The sequence below is a fragment of the Pleurodeles waltl genome, chromosome 9 (assembly GCF_031143425.1).
Source record: "Pleurodeles waltl isolate 20211129_DDA chromosome 9, aPleWal1.hap1.20221129, whole genome shotgun sequence".
In the NCBI taxonomy this organism is placed as follows: Eukaryota; Metazoa; Chordata; class Amphibia; order Caudata; family Salamandridae; genus Pleurodeles; species Pleurodeles waltl.
Window position 1 is genome coordinate 314,098,075 of NC_090448.1, and position 22,037 is coordinate 314,120,111.

At 41.4% G+C, this 22,037-nt stretch overlaps 1 protein-coding gene across 1 annotated transcript in view; it reads right to left on the reverse strand.

The window, feature by feature from the left end:
• GNAI2 (G protein subunit alpha i2) overlaps positions 1-22,037 on the reverse strand; it is a 389,314-nt gene that overhangs the window by 131,096 nt on the left and 236,181 nt on the right. The window contains exon 4 of the mRNA XM_069206821.1: positions 6,052-6,212. Within this exon, the coding sequence (XP_069062922.1) occupies positions 6,052-6,212 (161 nt within the window). The remainder of the gene's footprint in view (positions 1-6,051; positions 6,213-22,037) is intronic.

The window sequence follows — 22,037 nt, forward strand, 5'->3', positions numbered from 1 at the left end:
GTAGCTATCGCCCAGAAGCCTCAGGACTGGTGGAGCAGATGAATGGTACACTGAAATCGAGAATGGCGAAAATATGTGCATCGGCAAATTTGAAATGGCCTGACGCATTGCCTTTGGTGTTAATGTCAATGAGAAACACCCCTTACAGAAAGACTGGATTGTCCCCGCACGAAATTCTCATGGGCAGGGCCATGAGACTTCCTGCAGTTCCCGCAATCGCGCTTTTGAATATTACAGATGATATGGTGTTAGACTACTGCAAAGGTCTGGCTGACGTGGTTCGCTCTTTCTCTCACCAGGTGGAAGCAACCACCTTGCCACCGATCCAAGGTCCAGGACACACACTGAAAGCAGGTGACTGGGTCGTGGTAAAGAAGCACGTGAGGAAGTCGTGTCTGGAACCCCGTTGGAAAGGCCCTTTCCAAGTGATCCTGACGACAACTACCGCTGTGAAGTGTGCGGGAGTTCCCAACTGGATCCACGCCAGTCACACAAAGAAAGTGTTGTGTCCCACAGATGAGGAAGTTGAAGCGCTGAAACTGCCAGTTCCTGATAACAAAGTGCAAAGCGCTGAGACAGAGCAAAACGGAACTAGAAGCGAACAGGCAGAATTAGAGGAGAGAGAGATATTCTCTGAGGACGAAGAAACAGATTCACTTGGGGAAGACCAAGGAGAAACCTCAGACAGTGACGAAGAAGCTGAAGGCAACAAAGAGCCTGAAGCAGCTGAAGGTAACAAAGAGCCTGAAGCAGCTGAAGGTAACCAAGAGCCTGAAGCAGCTGAAAGTGACAAAGAGCCTGACGAAAGTAGCGGTGACAAAGGGCTCGAAAGAGGTGAAGAAGCAGGAGAGTCTGATCAGAGGAGGGCTTTCCCAGAAGCAGACGGTACAGAGAAAGAAAAGGAAAACGCGATTGACTCCCCAGAAGGAGGGGACAAGGCAGAACAGAACGAAACTGTTCAATCTTCATCAGGGGAGATATCAGGTCCATCAAGTGGACACAGTGCAAAGAAAAGACCGAGTATATCACCAGTAAAAGTAAAGACTGGAGAAAAGTTGAACGACAGTGAAGGGCCAAAAGTGAAAGAGAAAAGAAAGGAAGTGTCTGTCGTGTTACCAACAACAAGTGAAGAAAAAGACTTTGCCAAAGAGGAAAGTACCAGTGAGGCAGAATCAAAGAGAGAGGCGAAATTGAAAAGGAAAAGAATACCAAACAGGAGATATTCCGGTCCAGAATGGGCATATGTAGTCAATGACGATTGGACTGACGAATTTGTATCTCTTAGCCTCGAGAACGAAGAAGAAGAGATACCAATAGAAAAGAAAAGTTTTATGGACACTGTTGATTGAAAAACTGGTAAATGACATTGCTTGCTATAATATAACGTGATACAACCAGCTGAGACATTGCTAGACCGGATGAGACATTTGCTAACTTGATAAGACTTTGAAAACCTGATTGACTCTAAAACCCGATTTGAGACGACGTTGCTAACTGAAAAAAAAAAAAAAAAAAGAGAGAGTGAGTTATTGAACTTTGGAAAAAAAAAAAAAAAAAGAGACTGAGTTATTGCCGAATTGAGACAAATGCTGCTAACCGATAAGTGACTTGGCCTCCTGAAGAAAACTGTGTGAACATTGCATTGCGCTCGTTCAGCTTTGTAACTGAATTGCTAAATCGTTTCTTTTATAGGTGCTTCTAGCTCTCTGATTCTATACAGATCATGACGCAAAACAGTAGAGTGAAGTATTGTAAATATGTGTGTATAGGCTTGATAATTGCATGTGTACTAATAATAATGGCAATAGTGCTTGGAATGCATGGTAAGGGTGAGACTGAGAAAATTGATGCTTCTACTTTTGCTCCTGTTACTGTCACTGAACTAACCGCACTGAAAAGACTAGAATTAGATGAGACACTTGCATGATAAGAAGGAGCTTTCGTATAATGTTTTCTATCGCTTGCTAACAGAATATGTTGAGACTATGGATGCGAAAGATTGTTATGTGTGTACACAGATACCGACATCGGTAAAGGAAGGGGTGACATATCATCACATGCCTCTTACATACGGGATTACATGTAGTATAGTAACTTCTAGATTTTATGGTCAAACCAACATACAGTATTTTTACTCAAATTATGATGTTACTTTTGCATATGTTCCTATAATCACGCAGCTAAGCCAGATTGCTAAAGATTGGGATGCTAAAATAATGAGGGAATTTTTCGAGCCAATGCAACCTTTTGAAACAGCTCACGCACATAGGGAAAATCTTACCTGCTCGCTCACTGCAGTAGAAATAAGCTTTTTAGATCGCACAGATGATAGAAGGGCACAAATTAATGCAAAATTAGAAAAAGAGCTAAGTAAGAGGACTTCAGTAGATCATTATGATTTTGCTGCAATAAAAACACAAGGGAGAATAGCTTTAGATGCTTGGCATGTAGGGAAGTTTTGTATATATCGAGGTGAATCTTATTATGACAACATTTTCGTAGGAGCGAGTGAATGTAAACATACGTTTATCTTTAAGGCCAAGTGGACATTCATGCTGAACGGACTTGACCCTGTCATACCGGGTGTATACTACATTTGTGGGCATAATGCCTATTATCGTCTTCCAAAGGGATGGTGGGGGAGATGTTATTTGGGTATAGTGTTCCCAAAGGTTTATCAACTGGATGACCTATCGGTGATTCCAAAGACGCCTGGATCTCATCGTATCCAGAAAAGAGAGACCGCAGCTGCTGTGGTAGGAGATATATTTGGAGCCATGATTCCTTCATTGGGAGTTGTGTTGAATTCCATCAAAATAAGAAAGTTGTCTACTATAGTGGATAACATGTTGACAAAGTTTTCAGGTGCTATAATCCTGATAGATGCTGAACTTGCAGCAGAAAGAGCTATGACTCTTCAAAACAGGCTTGCCCTAGACATTCTTTTTAGCAAAGGATGGCGGCGTTTGCAAAATGCTTGGTGCGCGTCACTGTTGTACGTATATTCCAGACAACAGTGTGAAAATTAAAACTATGCTTGCAAATCTAACAAAAGAGAGTGCAGACTTGAAGGAATTGAAAGAACCAGGAGTGTGGGAGAAAGTTGGAAAGGGAATTGCTTCAGTGGGAAATTGGCTTGGTGGCATTTGGAATGGAATATTACTAAAAATAATACAGGGAATATTGATAGTACTGATTTGTATATTTGGAATTTGGGGAATAAAAAGGGGAATAATAATGATCATGGCAAGGATTAAAAGAAGCAAGGAAGAGAAAATGATGAAAAGAATGGCAGAAGAATACAAAGCAAGGACAAGGGGAACTAAAAGGCAAAGAGAACTGACAGAATTTTAATGGAATAAAATTTGTGGGAATAGTTTTGTGTGATGACAAGTAGTCATCAGAGGAGGGATTGATGACGCAGAAATGAAGGTTTTACATTTATTAGCGCATAAACGTAGTATTGCAATAATCAAGTGTGACTTTAACCGAACTAATAAAGATTGTACGGGGACAAATGTGCCCTCAGAGTAGTTTGCCAACATTTATAAGCGTGCTTTATATAACGTGATGTATTAGAATTGTACGAATCTGACATAATCGTAAACGTGTGCTATGATTTGCTTGTTAGAAATGTTTTAGCTTAGCATGACTTTAGTGGAGGCTTTGGCCTAGTTGCCTGTCTCACGGTTTAGATGCTCGTATTTTTCCAACGTGCTAATAAAAGTGTATTCTTGCTTGAAGCTGTACTTTTCCAGTGGGATCGTTCACATGCTTATCTTTAAGGTTTCGTGCCAGCCTGGCATCTTCTTCTTTGCTCCAAGGTCAATCTGCAGGTGCAGACAATGGACGCTCTGAAAGTGAGTTAATTGGTAAAATATGTTGCAACTTACGTTCCCGACTCCAAGGATAATGTATGCTTAGGTAGAAGCTTGTGAACTGTAGTTTTTGATTGGACAATTTGAAGCCAACCTGTGAACCCTCCAATGGAAGACCCTACTGGATTTGAACTGTTGTCTATTTAAACCAGGTGCACGAGAGGAAAACAGCCATTACCAGCCATTATTGCCGTTACCAGCCATTACCAGCCATTATTGCCGTTACCAGCCATTACCAGCCATTGACCGCCATTTTGCAGGACATTGCAGCTATTATGGCCCACTTTGCTGCGACGCCATTTTGAAAGAGACTTTGATGCTTTCTCTAATCGAGAGAAAGAGACTTTAATTAATTCTCGCCCTAGAGACTTTAACTTTGATTCGTCCCTTTGCATGAAGTAATAGTTTTGTCCTTTTCCCGCTGAGAGGCAATTGCCCCGTCCACCCTGCCCCTTTGCCCCCATCCCATGCTGATCGAAACTGCTACCTGTGAGACGAAGACTTCCTTGAATGCTGATTGAATTGGGTAAATATGAAAGGAAATTGTACAATTGCATTGTGTTCTTTTTAGGTAACCAACTGCTGATTTTTTTGATAAGAGCCCTAGTTAGGAGTTTTCCAAATTAATGTTGCTAAATTGTTTTGCATGAAGTCCCACATGCCGATGCTAATTTGAGGATAGATGAGGATTCATCTGTCGCACGATGCAATTTGAGACCTTGTTATGCTGACCAGTGTATGCTATTAGCTCATTACAGATTATAGTTTTAGTGGTTTGCATTGCTATTATCGAAGGCATTGTTATTCAAATGCTGCATAGACTGCATCTGTTTCGTCGTTATGGACAGCTATTAATGTTCATTTACATATATCATTTGGTGTTGAGACATGTTTATATTGTGCTAGCTTTGTTAATATAGGGAAATAAATTCATTAACTTGCAATAAACTGGTGTGGTTATTCATGACCGAAAGGTCATGGTTTCGCCGAAATGTATTCTGGATTAATTGTGAAATGTTATGTTGATCAGGGTATTGCCTATGTACGTTATTGATTATTGATTTGATCGAATTGATTACTCTCGGGTGAGGAGAGCCCCACTTGGTCAAAAGATTCATCGGCCCAAGAGCGTCCCAATACAGGTAATTTATTTGGTCCGGGAACGCTCTATCACAGCCAAATAAAGGCCTGGCACCTGAGGGGATAAGACCTGGCAGCAAAGGGGTTAAAGAGGGGAGAATTCTGCCCAGGTGGTAGTAATTTCATCAATAAATTAAGAAGAAGTCTATTTATTGTCTGGACTTGTAAATTAAAGCTCACATTTAAATGTAATTAAATCATGATAGGAAAGACTGTCATGAAAATATATTTTTGCACTTCATGCAAATTCATGTTTACATCACAGATACCATTCTGAAAATATCTCATAGGAGCACCCAGAGTTAGTAGAATGCCAGGCATTTTCCATCTCTTTTCAGGTCATGATGTCATAAATCTTAAAGTGTCTCCTAGTGAGACACTTACATTATAAATATGTAATATACACACGGTCCTGTGGTGACGTTTCTTTCAGAATCATTCTGCTTTGAACCCAAAGTAAGCGCAAAACAGAAAACGAGGTTTAAAACCTAAATGGAATACACAAAATAAAAGAGGCAAACATTTCATTAAAAAAAAGCAAGCTTATGCAATCTTGATTTCTCATGAATTTCACGTAAACTATTTTAGTCTTGTGGGTGGAGGAAATAGCTAGTGGTCTGTACTTCCATCAAGAGAAATTCAGCCACTGCTGGAGAATAACATTTCCACAGAATCTGGTGAATATACAGGTTATTTTACTGAGAACATATTTTCTATAACTTTAGGACCCTTTTCGTAGCAGTGCTTTTGGAAATATGAAAATAGTTAATATCACTTGAATTTGCTGCATAATGGTCTCAAGTCTACCACATACTTTAGCCTTCCTTTGCTGAATAATTCCGGGGTCCCTGTCTGGTACCTGCTGATGATAACAGCAGTGTCTTACAGGTAATCCGCACGGCGAGTATGCCGACAGGTAAGGGCACATGTAGCCTGTGACTGTGCATTTAGAGTGAAAGCAAGACCACAAGCCTGACCTCGAGTATAATGCGGAGGCAAGGTAATGGAAAGAAGAGCTAACGAGGCTACTCACTATGCCGCCGAGTCATTGAGCTGGTACTCCCGGGAGCGGTTGAAGCAGACCTGGACCCCGCTGTCTGCCCACAGTCGCCGGATCACGTTGGAGAGGTCGTCTGGCATGATTCCCTGCTCCTCCGCGGTGCTCGCCAGTGCGAACAGCTGCCGCGCGTCATCCTATTGGAGAAGGAGGCAAATTTCACTCATGATGATCCAACCACATTTCTGAATGAAAACACCTCTCTTATTATTGCAGACAGGGTCTCCGTGACATGCACTGCTCAGCACAACTAACCTAGCTGGACGTTTTAACGCCTAACCCCAATGGACCCACGTACAGGTTAACATCTAGTTATGCTCTAGACATAACAAGGCACGACACACATCTACCATAAACAAAACCACAAGACGACCAAAAATCCTATGGGGAGCCAGTGTCACCACACAGAGTACCATGGAAAGTGACATTTGATGCTAACTAAAGCTGCACCATAAATCATTTCACAGGTTCCTAACTGACACTTTGAACATTGTCGATGTAAAAGTTGAAAAGGCTTAAGTTTGAAGTTAATATTTTAGGAAAGCACGTGAACTCCTGCAAAAAAATAAGCATGGAGTAGGTCCTTCTTCGAATGACCTTATCAGATAAATTAAACACAATCCGTAGTCATGATAACCTAAGAGCATTTTTAGTAGAGGATACATTTCAAAACTGGGGCGTTGCTATAGAAGCTGATCGAAAAACATGCAGAAACATCGAAAAGTGATAAGAACTGCATAATTTGAAGAGATGTGCCACATGGCCTAGAGACTTTAGTAGGTATAAATTACTGAAGGATGACTTGCACTGTTGCAAAGGGTCTGTGAGTGAGAAAAAGCAATTCACACAGTGAAATGTGCCAAGTGAACTGCAACCCATCTTCAAAGGGCACAGCGCATTCGCACATAGCACAGCTGCATTAACATCTTTAAAATCCATAGCTTTGACCGAAGAAGGGGAAGGAAGCAATGGGTGGCGAAATAAATAGTTTTTTTTAGGTTAAGAAGGTTGGTTTGCAGAACAAAGTCTTCCTAGAATCGTTCATAGTGTGGATGAAGGCCAAATGAGAACAAACCATACTTTAGGGGGCAGAGTGCGCTTAAAAATAAGGAGCTAGGGCCTGAACCTCTGCTCAACGAGGCTGGCCAAACCCGGAAAGAGGCCTAAACTGAAAGCATAGTTAAAGATTTGGAACATTTTAATTTGAAACATTTCCACAGGCCTACTTGTATCATCTTTGCTAGAACAACCAAAAAGGCAATTTTATACTTTAAAATATCAGCACGATTTCCTTTTCTATATAATACAAAGCAGTTTTGAGGGCTTAGTTTTCTCTCCAACACAATTTCACCTGGCTGGTGAAATGCTTTCAAATTACCAGAAACATGGTAACGGACCAATCGAACATTTAGAAAATAGCGTTCTAAAATTGGTTTTGCATTGGCTCGACTTAGAGCTATTAGCTTTGTAAAGTCCTAACTGGACTTTAATTGCCACATAAAATGAAAACGAAAAGTAATACAGTTTTACACACCTGACCCACCCGTTTTAAAGCGCCACGCCTTGAGCGTGAAGGAGCACACAAAATGAAACAGAAGTTCGCTCGCAGTCAAACGTTACGGCAAATGTGCAGTGAGGTCGCGCTGCGAAGGAAATAAAAAGAAAAAGTAGTCCAGAAACCACGCTGAAAACAAGGAGCTTTGTATGTTTGTATGTTTTCAGTAGATGGCCGGTGCGCTTGAGGAGGGCTAAACACAGGAAAAGGCATGACGTATGCATACCTTTCACAAATAAAATCAAGCGATTTTTAAAAGGCAAGCCCACGAACCAACGAAACTGATGGGCATGCAGTGGCCGTGGTTAAAAGCTCACAGGGAGATTACAGCAGGCCAACATGCTTGCACGCTCGACCCTAAAAACACACACTGATTATGCATGTTTCGTTAACAGTTATTAAATGTGAATATTAACACTCTACCCATCCACATAATGGTGTTAGTTTGAGGCATAGTATTACGTAATCTGTACGAATGCTACATCCTATTCTGAGCAAAGTCTGCTCTTCCTGCAGCACCTCAGCGAGTCACCTTCAAAATATTTGTTTGAAGCCAAAAAAAAAATGCTACCGTAGCTGATGTCAAATTAGTATTGAAGGATAACAATTTCAGATGATGAAGGATGGTATCACTTCTTCTCTGCCAACCATCAGAAGCAAGATGGTATGTTGCTTTCAGCATGTTGATATAGTAAAATTTTCACCACTAGTATTTAACCACAGCAAAAAGCAGACTAACATTTTTGTTCTTGTTTTGATGATTATATTGGAATGGGAGTCTGGTTTTGAGAACTCTGGTAAGAATGAGGCAGAATGAAGATATTTGATACTTTGTTGATGATCAGATGTAAAGTACATTTGGCTTGTGTAACCAAAGATTTAGCCATGATATTTAAGTGCTAAGTTACTTGGCGTATGCACTTTCTGCTGGTTCTGTACGACTGTTAACTTTCCAGTATTGTGAGATACTGCTGTGTCCTTATATTCATCTTTTTGTTTTCCCAGGAATGTTTTCAGTGGGTGTTATTTCTGTTTATACATGTACTGTAGCCTTTAAGACGGACATCACATGGCCATCAATTTGAAACAACCTTTCCCTCTAGACCACTGGCAGCTTAACCTGTGGTCAGAGAACCCCTAGATGTCCGCGAGGCTTACTCCCGTGGTCTGCGACTGTTACTAAATTAAATAAGATTAAAATGAATATATTAAAATTAACAATGGAAACACAAAAAAACAAGAATTGAAAATGTGAAAACTTTTTCTATATTTGATTGTGAAAGAAAGTATGCTAATTAGTGATTTGAAACGTGGAAAGGCTTGGACTGAGCTTTCTTATTATTCCGACCAGTTTACCATGCATGGCACCAAATGCCTGTACCGGTATGAGTCACCACATTTGGACGCCTCATTGAAATACCTCTAGGAAGCAGGAATAGGTGTTGTTAGTCACAATTAACCTACCAAATGGCAGTGGCATGAAGACAGAAAAACATACATTTAGAATGGGCCATAGATGCTTTGTGTACGGAGGAACCGTAGACCAGCTCAGCTTCCTAATTGACAGGCTGTGCCCTCATGTGTGTGTTGCGAAGAGGACTTCACTTGATAATCCTGTTTGAAAAGAAGTTAGTTGATTCACTTATGAACATTTAAAGCCAAAACCAATTTAAGCAATCTCCAATTGGCTTTACTGGGACAGAGGAGATGCACTGAAGCGCCTAAGACACTAAGTGGTCTCAGGAACTGAAACAAAGCACTCTCATATAATCCAACATTTTAAGAGACCGATTTATGTTTGTCAGCTAAATGATCCTAGACCGTTTCTGTCTTGTGATGGCAGAGCAAAAGAACACAGCTACTTAAAAAGTGTGGTATCACCCTGCCTAAAAGCAACAGTTATAAAAGCAAATCTCCTTTATTTTAACACTTATTTGTTTACAAAGTACAGACATAAGCATACATGTTTTAGAGGCCATTACATCAAACAGCTAGAAATATAACCAATAATTTAGGATAACAACAAAAATCTGAAAATCGAAAAACATTCTTAAAGCAAATCAATACGAGACAAAGCGGAAATAGAACCATATACAGATTTGGGGAAGAGTGGCAAAAATTATATGCATATGTTGGTAGTATAATCACAGAAACTCAATAGGATATTCGTAGAGACTGCTTTAAGAGGGACGTGTATTATACTGTCTAGTCATGCATAAACATCCCATGTGTATCCAGAACGCAACAGAAGCAGAGTTCATAAAGCAGTATAAAAGGAAATCAATTATTCTTTATAAGAAGCTTAGATGGTTCATTATGAATATATATATGTTTTTTAGAAAAAAAGGAACAAGGTACTGGACATCTTGGTGTAGGAAGGCAGACTATTTTCTTGTAAGAATTTTGTGCTAAATTCATCTTTGATGTTGATTTTGCTACTAAATAAGGAGCACATTCACTGTAATTTGAGCAGTCTCAGCCAGGCCGTTCATAATTGTTCAATTAGAATCTCAAATTAGTTGTAATTTGCCTAGTGCATAGTTGATTTGTTGCTGATATGCAGGATACTTTTGTGTCGAAGATGATATGTTAATATTTTTTCTTTTTACATTTTATGTTTCATAGGTAACATTCAAACCTGATCAACACAAGGCCAAGAAGCTGATTAGAGTTCATTAACACAAGAAATCTGGTGTGCTTCGGTCCATATAGTGTTAATGATCACAGGCTTTGGGCTTTTCTATGCCAACATCACTCTCTTGCTGCACCTTAGATCCATCTAGCACTCTTCTAAAGATGAGGGCTTTAAAGGTTATACGCAGAGACCCCTGGTGAGACCCGTAGAAGTGCGGGGGCAGAGGATGAACCAGAGAGTTTTTTTCAGCAGCAAGAAACAGACTTGAATTCTTCATTAAAGTACATTGGATGAGCTGTATTTTGGGGCTTGAAGGAAAATACTATTAAATATAACATCAACTAATGATACCATAATGAGACTCGAAATAGAAATCAACAACTAAAGTTACCTTGTGGGTGCCTTAAAGTTGGCTCTCCTATGTGCAGCCCAAGTTACTAAATTAGAAGTTTTAATTTGGTTGAAATATCTGTATACTAAAATTGGAAAGCACATATTTGAGATGAAAGTATATGCATTTCAAGATCTCATAAGCTGATGTTTGGGGAAAATGGCTCAATCTGGAAAATATATTTAGGCTGCTTTTTGAGTGACAAATCATGCAGCTCTGCAGAGACATTACTAATATTGTTACCTTGGTTCCATGGGCAATGCAGCAACAGATGTTATGTGTTACCCACCAAGAGGCATTGCGCATTGATGAAGCCTTTCATATTTTTTCATCACTGCTGGCAATCATGCGTGACACAACTTGGTGAGGACTGCTAACAGTCTTGCACTGAGTGGCCACTAATGCAATGCGGTCACGTTATATTATGTTGGTATGCACAAGCATTCTCCTTGAGCTCGAGCGCTTGTCTCAAGTCCGAGGGCGCTCGTGCCCTGAAGGGAATGTGAAGGCGGTTTTGAATGCGGGGAGCGGTTGCATGAGTGTGAAACGCGACACCACTCAAGTAAGTCGATTAAAGAAGATCTTGTTGAGAGATTACCAAGAGTTGCTTACCTTTATTTTTACAACATTGTTTGGCGACGAGCGGAGCGGTTATCGACCTACTGAGCGGCGATCACCTGCCTAATGACAGATTATCTTTCTATGCGGAGATTTCAGGTACAGCGCGTTGATGCAGGTGGCCCTTTCCATGGGCATTCATGAGCCAGGAACAACGCGGTGGAGAAGACGCTTCGTTTCCGGAGTTTGAGGCGCGTCTTTAGAGCTATGGAGGCGGATCTTTGCAGTTGGCTCAAAATTGGAAGGGGATGTCGCTTCTTAAAGAGGTATCACATCTGGTGTTCCTGGACTTAAAGGGGAAGTGTGGATTTAAAGTGACAGCATTTTCTTTTTTCTGGAGCAGTATTTGTGTCTTGGAAGACGCTGTGCTTTATTCTCCTTGAATTTCTTCACACTTCCAGGAGTGTGCGTACGTTGTTACTTCATACAGTGATGTGCCACTTGCACTGTGTCAAGGAACACAGTGACACGCACACCCTCAGTGGAAAGAGTTAACAGATGTGGATATTTGTGGAATTCCTTTCGCGGTGTCACGCACACCTTAGACTACTTGGACCAGCAGTGAGTGCATTTCTGTTGCACATACGGTGATGTGCAAACCTTGACTTTTATTGTTTGTGACTGGGATTTTCACGCCTCTGCAGAGGTTTTTACGTTGAGAAGTGTTGGCTTAAGTTTGGGTATGCGCAATGGAGCATGTTTTAATGAATGCACCACCTTGTTTTCTTCCACATCAAGGTGTACCTGCAATCCAGTGGGAAGCCTGGATAGATATGTCTGACAACTATTTGTTGGCATTGGACAGCGAGGCGTTTACTGCTGCTCTCAAAAAAACAATTTTATTGAACTGTTTGGGTTCGGAAGCGCAGAGACTTTTTTAATTTATGCCAGTGGCTACAGACAATGGGGCTCATATTACTGATGAGTACAGGGAAGCTAGGCTGAGAAAAAGTAATAGGTTTGCAAAGGAGACTAATGTGCTTTTGGCGAGGTATAAGTTCTATACTCAACCACAGAGGGTGGGTGAGTCAATTGATGAATTTGTATCCAGATTGAGGGAGTTGCCTGTAAAATGCCATTTTGGAAAAATGTGTGAAGAAATGATTAGGGATCAATTAATGGTCCACTGCAAGAGTAGGAAAATTCAAGAAAGGCTGTGGGCTGCGAAGAATCCTGGTTTGAAAGATGCGATTGACATAGCCAAAGCAGTAGAAGAGCCAGACTTGTGCATGAAAGAAATGGGAAGGTATGGTAATGGTGGTAGAGAACAACAACTATCACAGGAAGTTGTAGGAGATGTGGAAACCAAAGGTAGTAGTGTGGGTGCTGTGGAAAGGAAAACACAAGAGATTCAGAAAATTCAGAGCTCGAATGTGAATAAGAAAATGTGTAACAGATGTGGTAGTAGTTCGCACAACAGTGAATTTAAGGGGTGTTTTGTGGTTGGTAAGGAGTGCAGAAGGTGTGGGCGCAAAGGTCATTATGCGCGGTTGTGTGTTGAATGGCCTAAGTTGAAGGGTGTGGCGGCATGTGAAGATAGATGTGAGTCGACGGATCGCATACTTAGTTTAGGTGAGGATGACAAAGTGATCTGTGACAAGAGAGAAAGTAGTCCCAAAGCTTGGTTCACTTTTGAAAGAGTGAGTGTTGAGCTGATGGTGGATACTGAATCAAAATACACTATTATTCCAAAGGATGTTTTTATGAGGAATTGGCCGCAGCTTGAGTTGACGGATAAAAATATCTGTCCTGAGGGTTAACAAGGGAAGGAGGTTGAGATCTTGGGTTTCTTTTCAACCATTATTAGCTTCAAAACAATAGAAACCTTTGGTAAAGTGTATGTGGCTGAGTCCGTGCCACCAATATTGGGTTGGATGCACCAAGATGACTTGAACATAATTGTAAATCCTAGAGGTACTGAACAAATATTGATTGTTGATGATGTCAATGTTATTCTTTAGGAAGTAAGGGAGGTGTTTTGAGAGGAGTTGGCTGACTAAAAGGTTATGTGCATAAAATGTATATGAAGCCGGGAGTTGTTGCAGTGAAACATAAGGTGAGAAAGGTACCTATTATAGTTAGAGAGGAGGTGGGCAAGTTATTGAAGGATATGTTAAAAGAGGGGGTTATGAACCTGCTGAAGCTCCCGAATGGATTTCTCCTGTTGTCATCACAAAAAAAAAAAAATCGAATGGTCAGTTAAGGTTTTGTGTGGACCTCCGCAGTGTCAATCTGAACATTGTGACGGATAATTTTCCTCTACCAAATATCAATGAACTCATTATGTTACTCAATGGAGGATTTTTTTTTTTCCAAATTGGATCTCAGGAGTGCTTACCATCAAGTGCGATTACATCACAATACGCGGGACGTTACTGCATTCACCACCATGGATAGCACCTTCCGCTTTGTCAGAATGCCCTTCGGTTTATTGTCTGCTGCAAGTGTTTTTCAGCGTATGATGTCACATGTGTTCCAGGGTTTTAACAACGTTTTATTTTTTCAGGATGACAATTTAGTATTTGCTTCAACAGTAGTGGAACATAATAAAATTTTGAGAAAGGTGTTGAAAAAACTTTTGGCGGTGGGGCTTACTCTAAGGAAGGAGAAGTGTGTTTTCTTGACTAAGAAGATTGACTATTTGGGACACACTCATTTCTGGTGAAGGAGTCAAGCCAAAAAAGGATTTGTTAGAAGCCATCAAGCTCTCTCTGTGGTCCGAGGAACAAAGATCAATTGAGATCCTTTATGGGTCTCAAAGTACTACTCAAAATTTGTTGAAAATTTTGCTGACAAAACAGAAGGGTTAAGAGTGTTGTTGCGCAAAGGCTGCAATTTTGTATGGTCAGAATTACAACAAGAATGTTTTGACAATGTAAGGCAAGAGGTGTGTGCTGCGAGAATTCTGGTACCCTTCAATACATCTTCCCCTACCATCCTCATTGTGGATGTAAGTGTGTCTGGAGTAGGTACGGATTTGTATCAAATACACGAAGGTGTGGAGAGGACGGTGGCTTTTGCTTCGAGCTCTCTCACTGAAAGTGAAAGAAATTACTCAGTTATTGAGTGAGTGGCTTTAGCGGCTGCCTGGTCAGTGGAATATTTCAGGACATTTTTGTGGGGCATTTGTTTCAAGTTAAGAACAGATCACAAGCCTTTAGTTAAGGTGTTATCAGCAGGAGGCGCAGCTAAAGGTTCTGCAAGGCTGGCAGCTCGTTTACAGGAGTATGTGTACAGTGTAGAACACATTCAAGAGGGGAGAAATGTTCAGCTGATGCTCTTTCACGGCTAGCGGTGGATTGGAAATTGGTTGATGGCGAGGCACTACTGATGAAGGGAGAAGAAAGAGCGGTGGCATGAATGGAGGATATAGTGCAACATGGTGTGGGAGTCTTTTCTAAAGCAGAGTGGTTGCCAGGAATGATGAATGATTCTGTGCTGCAGTGTGTGAGTAAGATTGTTGATGGAGGAAGGAGAGAGAGTGCTGTGGCAGTATCTGTGAGACAGTATATCAAAGTTTTGGATGAACTGTCGTTGGGGGATGGCAGTGTGATGATGAGGGGTGACAGATTTGTGCCCCAGGAGAATTTAAGAAGGAAAATTATACATCTGGCACATGAAGGCCATTTAGGACAAACGCTTACTCAAAGGAGGGCTAAGGAAAACTTTTGGATGGCTGGTGTTGACATGCAACTGCTCAGTGGGTGGAAGAGTGTGTATAGTGTAGGGAAAGCGAAAAAAGACTACAACTTGGCAAGAAGTCTTTGATGGGTCCTATTGAAGATCCTGGTGAGGCGTGGCTCACTGTCTGAATGGACTTTATTGGGCCACTGCCTGGGGTAGGTCATGATTGAAGGTTTGCTTTACTCTTGGTGGATGTATTATCTAAATGGATGGAGGTGGAGTTTATGAGGGAAGTGTCAACAAGGAGCACCATTTCTGTTTTAAAAGTTATTTTTCGAAGGGAAGGTTGTCCCCATACCATCATCACTGACAATGGTACGCAATTGACATCTCTTGAGATGAAGGAGTTTTTGTTAGCTTATGGCATCACACACAGCCGTACTGCACTTTATAATCCCAGAGCCACTGGCATTGGTGATCGTATGAATCGTATGGTCAAAGGTACAATTCAGTTGGCGGGCAGGGAAATCAAAACTTTGGTTCAGCAGTGCAAGAGGCGGTCTGGGCTCATCGTACCACATAGTTGAAAGACAAGGGAAAAACACCATTTGAGTTCATGAGGCGGCAGAAGGCCAGAACAAAGTTGGTTCCTAGTTCGTTGAAGGATGGTCTTTCTATCATGTGGAAATTTCACAGTCGGGTAGAGGTTCAGGTATACAAGTTGGAGATTGGGTGAAAGTCAAGGATGGACGTAGGTTGGTCTAAGTTTCGGGGTCCTTTCGATGTCAAGCAAGTGAACAATTTCTATGTTGTTTTAACCAATGGAACTAAGTGGAATAAACTGAGTGTGGCCTTGTATCAGAAGGGTGGCGTAAATGAGGGTAAAATTAATGTCGCTGATGCTGAAGATGAATGTAGTGGTTGTATGTTATCTGAGGGAGGGGTTAAGAAACCAGTGTGTGATGTTATGTAAGATATATAAAAAAACAAATGAAAACTTTCTTAAAGGAATTGACAGAAAGGGAAGAGAAAAAGTAATACGTTATTTTTCTGTAATTGTTCATTTTCTTATTTCCTTCTACTGAGAGTTTGTTCTTTTCAAATTCTATTGCAAACTGCTATATTCTTGTTGGTAATCTACGACGGAGAGGGATGTGTTATATTATGTTGGTATGCACGAGCATTCTCCTTGAGCTCGAGCGCTTGTCTCGAGTCCAAGGGTGCTCATGCCCTGAAGGGAATGGGAGGGTGGTTTTGAATCCGGGGACGGTTGCGCGAGTGTGAAACATGACACTGCTCAAGTAGGTCGATTAAAGAAGATCTTGTTGAGAGATTACCAGGAGTTGTTTACCTTTTTTTTTTTACATCAGGTCACTACTACAGCACTAATAATATTCTTAAGTGTAAAAGGTCCTACATTCTTGACAATGCCACTGGATAGGTGAACTGCAATGAAGGCATCTTGACACTATAAGAAACAAGCATTGGCAATGTCAATATGTCTGGCTTTAAAATAACGTATGGTAATTAGAAGCAATACAAAGAACTGCACTGTCAAGCAAGGCCCAAACATCTATTTCAGTTATTGAGCGCCCTTCTCTAATCTGTGCTGCTACCAAAAAAAAAAAAAAAATTAATTATTTTAGACAGGTTGATAGCATTACAATGTCACCTGTGTGCCCCTGAAAACTGAAGATCAAGCAGCTGAATAAACATTTTCACAGCTGTGTGGAGGGCAAACACTTTTTTGTGGAAGCACACAACTTCTACATAATCAAAGCATGCACTCCTAGCTATCAACGTGTGGGCGGAGTCAAAGCCCCTCTCTAACAATGCTCACACACTGTAATACTGAAGAAGGCAAGGATCTGACATTTGCCACCTGTTTAAACCTACAGGTTAGCTCCAATGGCTTTTGTCCCTGTGTGGCTTTGTGCATTGGCATGGTCATGTGGATCTGGAGCTACAAGTTCAAGAGAACCAAGGCCAGGAGGCACTTTAAAGAAAATCCTCTCTGTCAAATAAAAGGCAGTAGAAAAGGGTATAAATAAATGATCCTAAGGCCAATTAAAAGAAAAAAGCTCCTGAGAGGTCATTTGGGGAGCCCCCAAGTACTGCAAAAGAACATGAGCTTTACCAGCCCAGAAGTAGGTGTCAATATGAACACAATCTCATCGGATTTAGCAAGCAATTCATTCATACACAAAAAGCTCATAAAAGTTTCTAGTCCTCACAACGGCACCTGCTAACAAAATATGTAACAGCAACAGTATCCGACTGGGACAGATAATGGAAGCAGAAACCAAAATAAAAGTGGGCTTCATTGGTGAATCAGATAGTTGAAAATTGGGACAGTTTTGAGTTTGTAAAGATGACACTTTATAGGTGTTTTCCAATGTTTGGGACACTGCATGCAGCTGTGCTTGCTGCATTTAATATTTGTAGTAATATCAGGAAAATCAACAATAACAACAGGCCTGCGGATCACAAAACAGGTCCTGAAACAACATAAAATGGCTCATAAACTGGCCTGTTCGAGCAGCTGTTTGGGCACTGCCAGACTGCCCTATAGACCATTCCGACCCTGAACAACAACCAGTTGTTATAGCTCACAATTCATTTGAAAAAAGTACTGCCTAAGGAATAGTGGAAAAGAAACATTTCACAATACAAGGCCATGCTTATGGCCGAAATGCTCCTACCAAAAGCAGACAACATAACTAAACATATGATCAACAGTATAATAAAAATACAACAAACATAACACATAACAAACGTAACAAATCACAGTGAACCAATAACATGGTCAGTGAGAACTCCCAGATCCAACATATCACCACGCACCAACAGTACCCACTGGACATAACACCTAATGGCATCATGTGCATAAAACAGCTTCAGGCCCTGAAGCTGGCTAGGACGGTTACAACCACAACAGCACATTTCATAACAAGGTATATTTACCTGATGATATACAAACAGACCATGGCTTCAAGGCAAACAAATAGGTAAGCCATATATAGTGCTACCTGAAGAACACATACACAACATTCCTTCACCAATGCACATAGCAACCCAACCTAAATATACAACACACACATGCAAACCTCACTATAAAGCCACATAATAGGCAAAAATGCCTTTAACAACCCCCTTAAGAACAGCAATGGACAAACTTGTACCCCGGCTCAATTAAACACACAGCACAGCACAGCAGGTCAAATCAGAAGTCAGCGCCAAGCTATCAACTCATTGGGTCATCTTTATAGCTTGTACACATTTCTTTGATCCTCCCACTAAAAGTCCAGCTGGATGAAAAACAAATCTAAAAAGGTCACACAGAAGAAAGACCCTGGAGAAGTAAACTGCCACCATGCAGTCTACGAATTATCCAAATCTAGAATGGCAGAAAATCATCACAAGAAATGAAGGCTTGGGTCATTAAATAAAATGTAGCTGAGAAAAGTAGGCTCCCAATTAGGTTGTGTGAGATTTTCAAGGAGGGGTCTCAGATGACATTACACACTCAAGTATAGTCAAGTACAAATGCTGGAGATCTAGAATAAAAAATGGCCAAGCTGAGACAAATTTGCTTTCATGGCTTGAATGTTCAGCCAAGGTCAGAGGATAAGGTTGCTTTCTGTCTGGGGAATCCCCAAATCTACTAACTGGATCTTGCTCTGTTAAGCGCTGAAAGATTAGCCTCATCACAGACTCACTATTCTAACATTAATCGAAGGCTCAAAAGTGCAGGATTTAGACCTACATCAGTGTTTTCATTGCTCATAATGCCTGATGTAGGTCCACACAGGAATTCAGGGTTGGAGTTTCAAATGTAGCTCTACATCAGGCCCATATTGGCCCAGTGTCTAACTCCGATAGAATTTGATGTCAAAGAGTACAACATAATTTGTGGCTGCATATGCTACCTCAGCCTACAGCTTGGATCACAAATACATAACTTGAAAAATCTGAATCTCTACTCCCTTAAGTCTACTTACTAGTCCTCTAGTCAGGCCCAGAGGGAACCTACCCAGCACTAGCAACTAGCAATAAGCCAAGCAAGATTACTTCATTTCCCATCACTCATCAACACAAGAAGTGGCATTACGGGATCTCCAATCATCCACCTGCACAGGAAGTGACATCACTAGATTTCCCACCATCCATCTGCACAGGAACTGACATTACTGGTTTACCAACCAAAACCTTCCTTAAGCCAAGCAAGAGGACTTCATTTCCCGTCACTCATCAGCACAGGAAATGGGATTACAGCACCCTGTCCCCTCCCAGGACCACGTAATAGCAGCTGCAACTCTTGTGTGAAGGGAAGCCCGCCTGTGCCTGTCTGACCCGGACTGCCCCCAGCACCAGGAACCCTGGTCCGATGATCACCCAACGATACTCTGCAGCACTCCTTAGGTTGCTAAACTCCAGATGTCATTCACCCAACTGATGCCATGCCTCCCACCATGGTAGAAGCTTTCACCTGCACCCATTCCCAGTTCTCCAGCAGCCAGACACACCCCCACAATCCCCACGCAAATATTAACACAGCAGCACCCACAGCACACCACACATCAGGAAGCTTTACTGGCTTCTCATTTGCAAGAGCAGCCAATTCAAACTTCTCACAGACACAAACAAAGCCCTACACAACACAAGGCCAGAACATCTACACACACTTCCACCAACCCCCCAGACACCTATGCACTGCCTCACTCTCTCTCTCTAACACACACACACACACACACACACAATCATCAAAAGCAACAATGAAGATAGCTCAATCTCCTATATTGCACCCAAGGCATGGAACAACCTCCCTCAACACATCAGAGCCTTCTCCTCACTCATTGAGTTCTGCAAGTAGCTGAAGACCTCTGCATATAAGTACACCTTGGGGTCCACAAACCTCCAACCTGCACAAGCAAACTGACACCTTCAAGGGTGATCAGTGCTCTATACAAATCAACATAACAAAAGCAAGGTGAACAGATGTGTGCACAGTTTTTATTGTACCCTATTCGCTGGGCAAAATCAAAAAATGTAGGTCTACGGGTAGGAGAATGAAGTTTTCCAGATTTCACATGACTTGCAAAGTTTAGTAAAAAATTACAACTCTGCTTCTCTAGACCATTTGCTGGTCAAGACACCCTATCCTTGCAGGAGAAAAATGGCTGATGAGAAGGCTGGATCCTTCCATGATCGACAGCGGGGAGGGAGACCGATGGGACACTGTGTGGTGCAGTGGTCAGTACAATTGTTGCTGAGAGGGGCATGGGGCCAAAAAGGGTGCAGGTGGGAAGGGAAAAGGTAGGCTAGGACAACCAAGATTTGTGCGGGAGATGCAGTGCTCCGAGCAGGGGTTTGGGTGCAGAGCTGACAAACAAAATCAGCTCTCCCTTTCCCTAGCTGCCATGAGAATGCCCTGACAGCAACGAGAGTAGCTGCACTTCAACTAAAGAATTAAGTTACAGGACACTTCATTTGCAGTATTATATATATATATATATATATATATATATATATTATATATAGGTATACACCCACATTGTTCAATGTATATTTGTGTAGAAAAATATATTTTAAAAAACTTCAGATCCTGGAGTATGCAACCTTTCCTGTGCCATATACGCTAAAAGCATTTCTGTTGGGAGACTTCTTTATCAGGTGCCCGAAGACAAAGATGAGTGTTCAGCCCCAGACTTAGATCCTTGTTCTCTTGTCAGGTCTATTGACAAAACAAGATAAGTAAAGTTGATAGTGCATTTTTGCAAAATTATATGTTTGGGTCTTCTATACATGGAGTTCTCTAGCAAAGGCAGGCAAACATCAGAACTTCTGACTAATGTCCAATTTCATAATTGAAAACGTCACCCATTATGTCACAAAGGATGGGATACAAAGTCATTTGTGAGGAAAATTCTGGAGCTCATTCAATCTTTGTGTGCTCACAGCTGCAGATGTTCACTGCAAGGTATGTCTAAGTGTTTTTCCAACAAGGCTAAAGTTCACGTCTTCCTTCGTGAAAGATGTGGTCCCACGTGCATCTTTATTTGGGGGGGCAAGTCCTGGACTGTGGTGGCGAGTGCTGAGCACCCATAGGTACTCACTTTAATGCCTATAAATTAGGAGGCACATGCTAATTTCACAGAACCACTCCAAATGTCTGGGTGTTACGTTCACTCAAAAAAAAAAAAGCTTTCCTCCGTATACAGTATCTATTGAGGACATACTGACAGTACAAAGCACAGACTCCCACAGAAATGGCTAGTCACAGTGGATTCCAGAAAATGGCAGCCGTTGGACACAGTGTGGATTCCACCCAATAATGGCAAGTTTAAGGAGAAGCAAAGACCCCAAATTCGAAGCCGTAATGCTGTCACAGACTGCGCACAAACTTTAAGCCTTAGTGAGGGACAATGAACATCCAAAACAGTTGTGATGTACTATACAAGATGCCACTAGACAGAGTGTAGACCACATGAGGCAAAATTCCTGCAGAAGGAATAGGATATTAGCCAAAAAAGGTGTGGGCACCTGTGGGAATTGTTTGGCTGCCATTTACTGGATAATCACATGTTCGCATAATTAAATTCTTAGTGTGCTGAATGATGGTGCAGGCCTTTTGCAGTCTGAACAACTAGACAGGTGTCTCTACAATATGTCCCTTCAAACTGAGGTGAATTTAGATAAAGATGTAGACATGCCCTTCCCAGAAGGAGCATAATGTAGACCAGAACTGGGAACAAGTCCTTCCACAAACACCAGGAAAACCACAAAAGAATCATGTTAGATTATGCTGGAGCAGTCGATCTCTCACCGAAGTCAATGAAAACACGGCCATCCCTAGGGGGAGGAAGGAGAGGCAGGGAAGTCATCCAAAGTGACCACAAAAACATCATCAGTTAATGAGGTTTGAGAAGTTGGTAGTAAATTAGACAATACAGCAAAAAGCAATCTAATCCGTGCCATGTTCCAAGTCTTTACAACATTGGATTTGCAACTCTAAACCTGGAGCAGCAGCATAGACGAAGAGGTAAAAGCTCACAAATAATAATTCACTTTATACATAATTTCAAAAATGGGTTTGATCGGTTTTGGAAATTGTGTGATAAAAGGGGTTACTGTTAGGC